The 14,157-nt window shown below is 28.6% G+C and overlaps 1 protein-coding gene across 1 annotated transcript; it reads left to right on the top strand.

The window, feature by feature from the left end:
• The first annotated feature begins 7,321 nt into the window (after window positions 1-7,321).
• LOC108694118 lies at window positions 7,322-9,033 on the top strand. The gene is made up of 2 exons (XM_018203411.1): window positions 7,322-7,384; window positions 8,770-9,033. Exons 1-2 carry the CDS (start codon window positions 7,322-7,324, stop codon window positions 9,031-9,033), a joined length of 327 nt encoding a protein of 108 aa, XP_018058900.1.
• Window positions 9,034-14,157: the final 5,124 nt, after the last annotated feature.

The following is a 14,157-nucleotide window of genomic DNA, read 5'->3' on the forward strand; positions in this document are numbered from 1 at the left end:
GCCCATAGTTATATAAGCGGTAAAAAATTGTAGAATTGTATAGTGGTATAATGTGTAATAAAATATATTAAAATAAGTAGATAAATGTTAAAGTATAAGGCGAGAACAAGCGCAGCGAGCATGGAGAGATAGAACAGCGGTAAAATATAAGATGGAGATAGTATAAGATGAGCGATAGTATATAAGAGGAGAGGAATGTATAAGAGAGATGTAAAGCGGCGAATGTAGAGATTTAAGGATAGTTAAGATACAATTGTACCTCATGAGGAATAATAAATTCTATTCTATTTTATTCTAATTAAATGCGGAATTTATAATTTTAAGGTTTATAATTTTAAAACCATGAAGAAATCTATAATCTACACTATTTTTCTGAATATTATTTGCTCATAATTTACAAGAAAACAAAATAAATGTCAATTAATGGTTCGTGTGGAAATAAAGATAAAAGCAAAAATTAAAATTCTAGGAAATTTAGAAAAAAATAATTTTCCAAAGATACTTATAAAAATGAAAGCAAAATCAAAGGTTCAAAAATTTTTAAAAAGAAGAAAATTTTATTACTTTTCTAGATGCTCCACTCATAATTTGCAAAAAATACAGAATAAATGTCAATTAAAAGCTTCAGGTGAGAATCAAGATAAAAGCAAAAATGAAAATTCTAGGAAATCCAAAAAGGTTATTCATCAATAATACTTAGATACAAAAAGGATATAAAAACAAAACAAAACAAAATCGAAAGTTTAAAATTTAAAAAGAGAAAGATCATTTATATTTTTCTGAACTATTAGCTTATAAGTTGCAGGAAATGTAAATTAAACGTTAATTATAATTGTTTTATTACTGCGTTTATTAATATTGTTTTTATTACTGCGTTTGGTAACACTGCAAAAAAAGGGAGCAACCGTCGACGACCTTGACCTTGACATATGTTGTCATGGCCCTCAACAACCTTTAACAAGTTTTAGCCGTCGCTCGTTATTCGTTAAAAAGTTATTAACAAAAAAAGTTTGAAAACAACATTTTATTTCTGCTATTATTTAATATTAAAAATTATCTTATACCCTTCCTTGCTTACTGTGACTTTCCAAGCGAAGCGTGAAGACAGGATGAGAGTTGCTTCGCGTGGAAGTCATATGCCTCTAAGTAGAAATAAAACGTTATCTTTTCAAACTTTTTTTGCATCGGATTGTGACTGAGATGAGAAGTGGATATTCTATGACAACCCCCCAAGAAGAAAAAATACTACGCTAAGTCCAATCAATCGTTGCCATCGATCTCAACATCAACACCATGGCCGAACATTCATGATTCGAAGATCATGCTCTGTATCTGGTGGGACCAAAAGGATCTTGTTTACTATGAGCTGCTGAAACCTGACGATTCCATTACGGGCGATCGGTATCAGCTACAATTGATTCATTTGAGCCGTGCATTGTGAGAAAAACGGCCGAAGAGCAAAGACATGATAAAATTATTCTTCTTCATGACAATGCTCGATTTCATGTCGCTAAAATCATAAAAAAATATTTGAAAACGCTCAAATGGGATGTTTTACCGCACCCGCCGTATTTTCCGGACATTGCTCCTTCTTTACTGATTATTCTGAAGGATGCAGCAAGTCATCGGTTCACTTCTTTCGTAGAAATCGAAAATTGGCTCCAAAATTGGATCACCTCCAAAGACGAGTCATTTTTTCGAGAAATTTAAAAATTACCTGAGAGATGAGAAAAAGTAGTAGGCAGTGATGGACAATATTTTAATTGATCTGTTCGTTCATTTTGTTTTGAAATAAATGCACAAAAAAACGGACCGAACTAATTTCCCAATAAATTCCCAATAAATTTTGTGACAATAATTTTCACAATAATAATTTTTGAAGGGGAATTAAAGCTATTATAAATATATGATATATTGGATATATTGGGTTGGAGAAACTTTCATATTATTACTTGAATTAAAATAGATAATTTTTACCGAAATTTTCACTGTTGTCTTGATTGTCATGCAAAGCTTTTAATTAGTATTAATATCGAGAAAATAAAAAAGCATATAAGAGTCAAATTTAAACAATTGATGTACAATATATAATGTGACCATTTAAAATCTGCACATTCTTAATTACTGACTATAAGATATTTGGTAATATTACATTACATTATATATTTTGTCATCATAATTGTGCTATCTTCAGATATTTAAAAAACGAAATAAAAAATACAATAACAAAACGATAAAACTGTAAAAAACCTTTTCTCTGTCTTTGAATCAGCTATTCGCAAGTGAAAAATCGCTTTTCAACGTCTCTCGGTTTCAGTTCATAAGGCACCCAATTTCCTTGTTTTTGAATCATTCCCATGGCTCTCAATCGTACGGTAGACGGCTTGAGTTACCTCCAATGATTCTGCAAGCTCTTCTTGCGTTTGACTCTGATCTTCTTCGAGTAATTCTTTGTCTTCGAATTTTTTTGGCTGTCCAGAGCGAGGCTTGTCTTCAACGCTGAAATCTCCATCCTTGAAACGTCGAAACATTCTCTACATGATTTATCAGTTGGAGCAATGTCACCATAAACTTCGACAAGCATTCGATAGGCTTCAGCTGCACTTTTTTTCCAATTAAAGCAGAAAATCAAAACTTCCCGCAAATGCTGCTTGGTTAACAAAAAATTCAACATTTCAAATACAGTAAAAATCAAGGTTTTTGTATGAAACTCAAAGTGATATAAACTGAATATTATTAGCAGATGTTTAACCTCTCTGAAACCGCCAAAATCAACTATCATTATGAATCATTCACAACAGCTGGAGCAATCTTTAGGGAAACGGATCGAACTAATTTGTACTCCCAATACTTAGCCCTAGTGATATGTATCATTTGTAAAAAAGATTTGCATTGACTGATGCCAAGTTAAATTCTACCTTCTAAAAAAAAAGTGATATCTAGTAATCTTTAAAAATATTTTCATTAAATACAGATGACCATTGTCGTGATATTTAACTTGATATTTTTACATTATATATTATTATAAGACGATGGGATAGTGCTGGGATTTTTTAAAATCTTCTTCGTAAATTCATTTAATGTCAATATTTATCATTTATATAAAAATTTGATATTAGCAACTGGCGCCATATTAAATTCTGCTAATGCAATGTTAATTTCCCAGATAGTCAAATTTGTAGAAAGTAGATATTTTAAATGTCTGTTACACATTATGCAACAAAATAACAACAGAATTAGATGTATATATCAGGTATGTAAATATGAAACCGGAATTTACCAATAGATGGCCATAGCTGTCAATGTAGTTGCCATTGACGCCATTTCCTTGTTCTGACATCTGACAAAGATTTTCAACTCATAACAATACAAGTTTCATATAACAGTATAGTTTGTAATAGTGTTGAACATGTCGAATTTTGTGCCTGGAAACTACGATTTGCGGACAGCATTGATTTTCTGTTACCATTTGAAGAAAACTGCTGCAGAATCACATCGAATGCTTGTCGAAGCTTACGATGAGCATACTCTTGATAAATCACAGTGCTTTGTGGTTTAAAAAATTCAAAAGTGGCGATTTTGATGAGAAACGAAGAACGTGGAAAACCATCGAAAAAAATTTGAAGACAGCGAATTGCAAACATTGTTGGATGAAGATGACGCTCAAACTCAACAACAACTCGTGGATCAATTGAATGTGACACGAAAAGCCATCTCCATACGTTTGAAATCCAGAAAGATCCAGAAGATGGAAAAATGGGTTCCACATGAACTGAATGAAAGACAGCAGGAAAATCGAGAAACCACTTGCGAAATGCTGCTCGCCAGGTACAAAAGAAAATCATTTCTCCATCGAATTGTGATGAAAAGTGGATATATTTTGAGAATCCTAAGCGTAAAAGATCATGGGTAACTCTAAGCGAACCATCGATATCGACTGCAAGGCCAAATCGCTATGGACGGAAGACAATGCTCTGTGTTTGGTGGAATCAGAAAGGTGTGATCTATTATGAGCTGCTAAAACCTGGCGAAACCGTTAATACTGAACGCTATCGATAACAAATGATCAATTTGAATCAAGTTTTGTATGAAAAACGATTGGAATATCGAAAAAGGCAACACAAAGTGATTTTGCTTCATGATGCACCATCATACACAGCAAAACTGGTCAAGGAAATGATTGAGGCATTTGGTTAAGAAATACTTTCGCAATACTGCGGCTTATTCACCAGACTTGGCTCCGTCCGATTACCACTTATTTGCATCGATGGAACACGCACTTGCTCAGCAGCGCTTCACTTCTTACGAAGATGTACAAAAATGGCTAGATGACTGGTTTGGCTCATAAGAGCAACAATTTTTTTGGCGTGGCATCCACAAATTGTCAAACAGGTGGAAAAAATGTATAGCTACCGATGGGCAATACTTCGAATAAAATATTTTTTATCATTTTCATGCAAACGTGTATTTTCTATTAAAAAATTCCGGTTTCATATTTATCTGGTAATACTGTTAACAGATTGTTAAAAAAAAATGTAACAGAATCTGTAAGTGTCAAATAATGTCGGAGGAGGATCTGTTCAGTTTCTGCCAACAATTTGCCTTCACATTATATCGACAGACGATGTTAACAGAACATAAGCCTAATGCGAACGCAATTAATGGCAGAGTGCCATCATCTTTTGCTCGATCTGTTGACAGAAGACAGCAGACATTTTGCTATCTGGGTTATTACTAGTATACAGATGACCATCGTTGTTATATTTATTAATAAATCCAAAAAGAAAATCATAGCAACTTTAATAGCAATTTTACCCCCATATACAAATTTACTTTTTTTTAAAAAAAGTAAAAAAAGCGCTACGAATGCTTTTCGAAAAGAAGCATTTCTATATTTGTATTTGTAAAACTTAAATAATGCGTATTGAAAAAAAAACTGCTGTACCAAATTAAAAAATAAAACTCAAGTAGTATTCAATATCTGTAGTAACTATTAGCACAACAGAAATACAAATAATTTCATTACATAATAATTTATGAGCCTGAGAAGGAAACTGTTCAAAGTTATCCTCTCCCCTACAATAAATATAATCAATGTTTTTAATTTAATTAAGCGTGACGTTTTAAATAAAGTACGTACACTAAATACAATCAATGTTTTTAATTTAATTAAGTAGCGTATTTGTGTAAAATTATTACAATATATCACAGATAAAAAACTTCGCTGCCTCATGAGCATGCTCTCTATACTTACCTTCGAATATTACTAACACAATCGCAGCCCAAGAAAGAATTATTAGAAGTTACTGCAAGCGTAAAATCAAGTGGAGCTATATTTTCGGCTCCTTAAAATGCAAAAAATCGCATATGTGGACACAGATGGGATTGAACCCAGATCTACAGATGCGAGTCATCACCAAGCAGTAAGCCACTCGACGTCTCAACGTCAGGTGTTCATGCGATAAAGATCTTATAATTTATATTTCTTATTTCAACATGTACTTCCAATTTTTTTTGTTATTTTTCTTGTTTATAATCTCTCTGATCATAATTAAATTATGACATCGTATGCATCCACATTACCGTTAACTTGATGATACATGTACATAATTTTTTATAATTTGACTGCTCTCACCGAAGAATAGACCGAAGAATTGGTTTACAGTACGAGTTTTATAATATGAACTTCAACGTATACCATGACTGCCTACTATATACCGTAGCAGAATATTATGATATTTGTGGCGTTTGTATGTAAGATGAGATCCTTCAACAATTCGGTCTATTATATTAAACTTATGTAATTTTTTTGAATTACTAAGGTGAGTTAAATTAAGTCTGAAACGAATGTGCTGTATATATGTATACTTATCTCATAAGAAATGGAATAATAGAATAAATTAATCAGTCATTATCTTCTATGCTCGTTTAAATCTGTCGATCTTGTGTTTTAATAATAAATTGTTTAATGAAAAAGATTTACCATTATTGCTTGCAAAAGAAGATCTTAAGTGAATCAGTCTATTCATTGGTAATTCGCTTAAACTGCGAATCTCATTCAAATATAAAGATGATTGATCTCCAGATGCCATTTTCAAAATATAATATGTATAAAGTATTAACAAACTGCAATACATAGCTGAATATTCAAAAATTTGTGGTTATTAAGATATAAATATTAAAATATAAGTATTTGCACTCATTCTGTCTCTCTTTCTTTCTCACTTTTTCCTCTCTCTTTCTTTCTTTCTCCTTAATTTTTATTATTGTATATTAATATGTTATATTAACATGTTATAATATATCTTATTTCCAATAGTAGAAAAATGGACTCATTTAAATATTTAATCTAGAACAGCAAAAATTAAACAGTTTTATAATAAACACTTTTCATACCTTTTCTTCAAATACGATGATGACAGCTATGTAAATTTGGAATGTCCTAGTGCTTTAGTCAACTTTTTATTGGCTTCTGATAGGAACGCGACTAAATCGTACTGTGAAACACGGATGCCGTTTTCTTGCGCTTGGCTGACGAAGCAAGAAGAGTGACAATCGCATAGGCGATCCAACGGGGGCTTGTCGCGGAGACGCAACGAAATAAAAGTATAATTAACACAAAACCCGTTATAATCCGTTTTACAAAGATTCTTGGTAGTAGTCTCATTGTCAGTATTGTTGAACAGTTTGATTCGACAAAATGTCCAGGGTTTCGTGTTTTGTCTTTTGTGTCCTTTGGATAACTGTATTTGACAAAATGCAATTTACAAATACTGAAGGTGAGTTTATTTTTCTTCCGAAGAATTAATTTTTTGTTGTAACTCTCAGCTTTTGTATGTGCGTGCGTACGTGCTGATGAATTACAAAATAAATTGCTAAAAAGAATTGTATACTTTTAATTTCACAATCAGATGTTCTGGATAAAATAAAGGCAGGATTACAGCATGCAAGTAATTATCTAGAGACGGCTAAAGACATTGCCAACTTGGTGTCTAAGAGTTTAGGTCGTAAGGAAAAACGCGGGGAAAACGGAAATGATGAAAAACAACCGTTTGGTCCTTCAAATTTTGTTTCTGCATTCTTTCGACTCATTGGATTTGATTCGCAAAAAATCGCAGCAATCGCAGTCAATAGTGTTGTATTTCTTGCACAAATGGTAAATATATATATAATAAGATATAAATTATTATACAGCAATGTGCGTGCGTGCGTTTGCGATATTTTTTTATATTCATAAAATTTAAGATGTTTCGATTATTTACTTTGACAGATAAGTACGCTTTTTGGATTGAAATCGTCGCAAAATAACATCTCTAGAAGCATGGACAACGAAGAATTGGCATGGGATCCGTTAAAATTTACTTTAGAAAATAAAAATAAGAATGTAAGTCGTTATAAATTGAAATATATATATTAAGAGTGTAATTTAATTTTGAGGGTTTTTTGTCAAAAATTGATTTATTTAAAAAAAAATTTAATATATTATGTAAATGTTTACTAATTTAACGATTTCAACATTTAATTCTCTGGCAAGTTCTGAAGTAGACTGAAGTGTACTGAATTTTCGTTCAATAATACTTGCAAATTTGCATTTTCCAGCCTTTGTCGTTAATATTGAAATCATCACTTTTAAATCGACAGAAATGATATTTATGTCTTAATTGATGGAACAACGTCATCATAAGTTCAGAATTCTATCACCTTAAGCTGCCGTTTTCTTCTGATTAACAAACAAAAGCAATGCATATTGAAAAAGCTTTTTAGGAAACTGCATCTTTAAAATGATGTAAACACGATGTTTACTGCATTTATTATTATTAAACGGCTAAATATAATAGAGTAATATTAAAGCATTAAGAAATAATAGCTGTTGGAATATCTTCGACAGTACTTACATTAAGTGTCATTTCTTATATGTATTACAATATATGTATTATTACACACGAATAACTAGTGTTAGCTCACGTTGGCATTTTCTTACATTATCATATTATAATATTAGTGTCAGTTCTTGCGTGCGCGCAAAACCCTAAAAATTAAATCACACTCCTAATAAAAGAGAGAGATTTCAATTTTGATTTAAATAATAAATGAAAGACACAATTATATAAAATTAATATTAATTAAAAATATTAATCAAAGAACTGGAAAGGATACGAGCAGTAAGGATCAAGCGCAGAAGACGTCGTGCAAATAATATATCTATGAAGTGTGAAACTTCTTTATTTACTAAAACACGCTTATATGTTTCGGCTCACTTTTGAGTGTCTCCTCAGAGACAACACAAACTAACATAAATAAATTGTAAATAAAAATTATTCTGTCATGGTAAGCTCCCCTTCTTCGAAAATTCAAATGCTAAAATTAAATACAAAAAGAGTGAAAGGACAAGAAGAAAGAAAAATGAACGAAAATAAGGAAATGATGGAAATGTTGGAATAGAGAATATGAAAAACTAATTTATCAAAAAACTTTAAGATTATAATTAATTATCCCGAAAATAAGGACGCGCATTCTTATTTTAGTGAATAAAGAAGTTTCACATTTCATAGATATATTATTTGCGCGACGTCTTCTGCACTTGAATTCTACTGCCTATATCTTTTCCTGTTCTTTGATTTATAAGGAGTCTTGGTTAGTTTGATTTGTTGTACGAAAAAATATTAATATTTGAACTTTTCTACTTTAATTACATACACGCGTAATTGAAATACATTTACAATTAAAATATATCCATAAAGCACAAATTTTTTAAATTATGTTTAATAGGTTCGAAACTTAGTTGAGCAAGCAAAAAATCCGAATTTACCAAATCAGTTGATAGCGAGAATGATTGGCTCTGATTCTGCTTGCATTCGATTATTACTATGCAAATCATCTCCGATCATAAAAGCAGTGCAAACATCTCTTAATAATAAATTGCAGAATTATATGCATCGAATGATTGCGTGGTTACCATCTAGAAAGGATTTTGAAGCAAACAGCGACGAATGTGAAGAAAATCATATCGATTGTCGTTTATTTTCATCATAATTATAGTTAATCCTTTAACTTATGAAAACAATAAAATATATAAATACTAAATATGAATTTAATAAATACTAATATGAATTTAGAATCATCTTTCTTTCTCTCTTTTATTAATAATATGGATTAATATATTATCTATTAATAATTTATCTACTGTGTGTTATGTGTAATTATATAATTAATATCTAATCTATTAATAGATGTATTAATAGATTACTGCCATACGCACAACATGTTGATTATATCAATCTTAATAAACTTAACTTTATATAACAATAACAACCGAAATATAAAAACCGAACAAAATAGTATGTATACATATAAATATAATTATATATTTTATAAAGATTGTCTACTATGTATTGCTCATATTTTTCATGTATTAATATTAAAAATTCTCATTAAATTACTATTAATGTCTGTTTTTATTAATGTATGACATAACATTAAATTGTAATTACAATTGTAAGTACAATTTACAAAAGTAAATTGTAAAAGTTCTTTATGTTCTATATGATATCTTGCATTTGAAATATACACATACATTTCTTATACACATATTCATAATTTATTATAATTTATTCATCTCATAATTTATCTTAAATTCGAAAAACATTTCTAGCGACATTTAAAATATTATTTTTCTAAGAAAGAGAGAGAGAGAGAGAGAGAGAGAGAGAGAGAGAGAGAGAGAGTTGTATTTATAATTAATTATAAATACATATAATTTAAATAAGATAATATTCTAGTTATATTTATAGTTTTATAGTTTTAAGTTTTATAATTTCAAGTTAATATTGAAATTATATAATTATTTAATATACTAGACATTAAATTTACATTTCGAAGTATGTTTGAAGTATATTTAAATGTCAATTAATTTACCTCATATATCTAATGAGATCATGATATTGTAACACAATTTATAAACGCTATATGTTTACATGTTATAGCCTTTCTCTAAAAATTGATTATAGTCAATATATTAGAATGGTCATCATTGAAAATTTAATCGACCAAGAACATTTGGCATATATTCAACTTATTTAATGTATAATTTACGTCCTATAGTTACAATATAATATCTGTTATTTACTAATCAAGAGAAAGTTTTGGCATTTGACTAATTAAGTAGAGATATTTTGATAAGATTATGCGCGATCTTGCTAAAAATATTTTGCGAAGAATAACAATGCTTTGAAAATTTCTTTTTTGCATCCCATGCAACATAAACATTAAAAATTTGATTTAATTTAGAAATAATTTATTTAGAAATAATTTAGAAGTAACAAACTATAAAAGTTTGCAAAGTGTTCTATAAAGTATTACAATGAAATATTATTTACGTATTTACGTTTTTGTTTCAAGTTTCATAAAATTATAATCAATAATTAAAATATTATTTCCAAGTCATTACGATATATACCATACATTTTTGTTGAACGCAGTTAAGAATGTTATGCTAATACATACATACATACAATAATATAAGGATTATATTTTATATATTACAACATGGTTATATTAATTGAAATATCATCATTATAATATTATATCGTAATAATAGCGTCAAAATCTTGAAATATTTATTTACAAGAGAGATTACTTATCAGATATTCATAAATATGCATACATGCATCAACCCTGTATTATTAATTTACAAATCTTTCACATACAATGTAATATAAAAATAATCAAAAGCGTCAAAGTTTTTCTTATTATCCACAGATCTACTAAATATATAAGTGATTAAGTGTACATAAAATATTCAAAACAAATGGAAGACAAAAATGAAAACTAAACTTTGTGATATGATTCTTTAATTGTTTTTAATTTTTTGTATAATAATTTATTTGTATAATAATTTTGTAATATTTTCTTTTTAAAGAATTAAAAAAAAAACATAAAAAAAAATCTTGTCAGGCGTAATATTTTAATTGGATTAGTATATCAGGTAAACATTTCCATATTATATATTTTTTGCGCGTATTACGTACATGTATATGTATACAGTTTCGATCTCTATATGTGGATGATAAACAGAGCCGAGACTAGACAGAGACTTTGACGTCCAAAATTTAATAAAGACTAATATTAATTAATGATATTTAATACTAATTTAATATTCATATTAATTTAACAGGAACATAATCACATATACAAATATATACGTTATAAACATAGTACAGATTACGTGTATATACGTATGTTACAAACACATAATCACAGGACTACAAAAAATTTTTTTAAAAATAAATCAGAGTTGGTTTCTTATTATTTCGAGTCATTGAATTCAAATTTATAAGCCGACTTTTTTGCTCTATCATGTTTTTTTAGATAATTTTTAGAGAAAAATGATGAAAATGTAAAAATTGAAAAAAAATTTGAGAAACAGCAAAAATAAAAATGTGATAAAAAATTTGAGAAAGAGCAAAAATAAAAATGTGATATTAAAATGCAATTATAGAACTGATTTATATTTTGGTAAGTTAAAGAAGTAGAAAAACTAGGAAAAATTTTTATTGCGTTACAAGCAATCAGTGGTTCGGCTGTTGAATTTGATTGACACTAGTGGAAGAAATAATTGTAAGTCATCTCGAAAATTGGCTCAAAAATTACATCTGATGCCAAACATTGCTCTATTGTAAGCCCTAAGTATAGCTGAAATCTCAAAATGTTATAAAGTATTAAAAAAATATTCTTTTTAAACTTAAAAATATCTGCATGTAAAAATGGCAAAAACTAACTAATCTATTAATTTTCTAACTTACATAACTTGCATAATTTATATTTCAAAAGTAACAATTAAAATCCATTTCTGAAAGGATTTCTATAACTCACGCAAATCGACTATTTGTCATACAATGCTATATTAATTGAAATTGTTTTATGATGTGTTAGACTACAATCTTGGCTACAATATTTGATATTATTAGTAAAATAAATTTTTTGTTTCTTGCGTGTCCATGCAATTTCTTACATTCTTATCTCTCATATAGGATAACTCTGATAAATACGCCGCGCTGGGATTTTACGCCACAGAAAAAATAGGAAGAGTGGGTAATTTTCTCACAATTATTCTTTGCTTTTATGTTATATTAGTATAATGTTACGATTTCAATTTCTTACTGTTAATATTAATGAAATTATTACGAGTTGAATCGATTTGTCACTGTATTAAGTTAGCATCATAAATTATAATCTATATAATGATTACATAAAATGATTACTGCAGGACGTGCAAAAGACTTAGTAGTTATTTCGTGATACATGAGGAATAGTAAAACATGTTTATAACAAAATACAAGTACTTTGCTCTTGTATTCTTTGTTTAATTTATTATCTTGTATATCCCACCTGTTTAGGATGTACGGTTTGTTTAGCGGGCGGGATTTATGCTCAAAGCATACAAAGTGCGCAGATTGAATTCAGTGCACTAAATGCAATAACCGCATTACCTAAAATATGTATCTCAAGTGTATTATAACACTTGTAATACATGTAAGAAGATTGTAATTATTATTTATTACTTCATATACATATTTATTATTCTTATTCCTTAATAAAATTTTATAAACGGATTTTGTAAGTTATTGTGTCACGTTTATGTTATTTCTTATTTATATGCATTATTTGTAAATTTTTCATGAGCCGTACATACCCCCTATGAATAGACATATCCCATCCTTATCGGATATACGGCAAAAATGCAAAGGTTTCAAAGTTCATTTTTTAATACGAAATATAAATATTTCAAATTTCTAATATTTTTTTTATAATAGTAGACAGCACGAAGTTTTTACTGATATAATTCATTTACTTTAAACATAGTAAATAACACTTAATAAATTAAGTTTTTGATAGGTGCGACGTATATACCGGAGTTACCCTAGCTGCGCGCCTGATTTTATGCCACTCCAACTTTTTTTCCAACATCTATGTAGCAGAATAATTTAGTAGAGAGATCTTAAAGATGTGCGAATTTTTACAGAATTTTTCGAGCACTTTAAAAACTTTAATATCGAGTCGAAATGACTTATGTATGCCATTTGAAGGTGCTGAAAATAAGTATGCCGTTCGAAGATTAGCTTATCAAAATATATTTAAATTAGTTCTACAACCATCTTTTAATGTCATAATTATTTTTACACTTTTCAAATGTTTCTTCTAATTTTTAGATTTTCTATCATTTTTCTGATTATTTAAAAAACTGGAGGTAATTATGGAGCAAAACGGTTTTGGATTTAGTGATTCAAAATCTATAAGAAACATCTATTTTGTTTTGAGTTTATTTCAAAAAAATTTTTTGGTTCTATGATAATATTTTAATTCTCGTATAAAAAATGTATTTTTCATTTAAAGTAATACTTTTCGTGTTTTGATGTCGCAAAATTGTCAATTAGCTTATCGAAATGTTATCTTTACATATATTTCATTTTTACTTAATATACATAGTTAACACTCAATGGCAGATTCACATAGTTATTGTATGTTAGTGAATAAGTTAAAATATATAGAAATTTATATTGCTATTTTTGCGCCCCTTTAAATATTTTACATGAGGCAAGTGTCTCATTCATTATATCCTAGTCCCCGCTCTGATGATAAAATGTAATTATGAAAAACAATTATATTATATTAAACCTGCTATATTGTCGATTAAGATTTAGAAAATTGTTAATTAAAGTGAATAGAATTGTTTCAATTTTTACTAAGAACGATCAATCAAATTTCCTGAAGTTTAAACTTGAATTATTAAATGTTGCTGTAAATGGCTATTAAATGTTGTTGTAAATGGCTATATGTATTATCATATCTAAATTTTTTCTCACCATATATGTATTATTTATTACAATAACATACTCTTGATTATAGTTTTGATGATTTAGCAAAGAGAAAACAAGGGAGCGACAAGCGAGCGCAGATTCCATACAAAGATAATTTTATGTTTCAAATAAAATTATTTTCAATTATAAACAAAAGTTTACAAAATCACTTTCAACTTAATTCTTAATCATAGTTCATGTAAAATAAATTAACTGAATAAATAAATTGAATAAAAAACAGTTAAAAAATTACTATATAAATATTTAAGTATTACTAATCAAGTAATGACAGTATATATAT

This window comes from Atta colombica, unplaced genomic scaffold (assembly GCF_001594045.1).
Source record: "Atta colombica isolate Treedump-2 unplaced genomic scaffold, Acol1.0 scaffold1, whole genome shotgun sequence".
Classification (NCBI taxonomy): domain Eukaryota; kingdom Metazoa; phylum Arthropoda; class Insecta; order Hymenoptera; family Formicidae; genus Atta; species Atta colombica.

Coding starts and splice junctions, on each gene's coding strand:
- LOC108694118 (XM_018203411.1), top strand. CDS start 7,322: ATGGACAACGAAGAATTGGCATGGGATCCGTTAAAATTTACTTTAGAA. Junction 7,385..8,769: donor TAGAAAATAAAAATAAGAAT/GTAAGTCGTTAT, acceptor TATGTTTAATAG/GTTCGAAACTTAGTTGAGCA.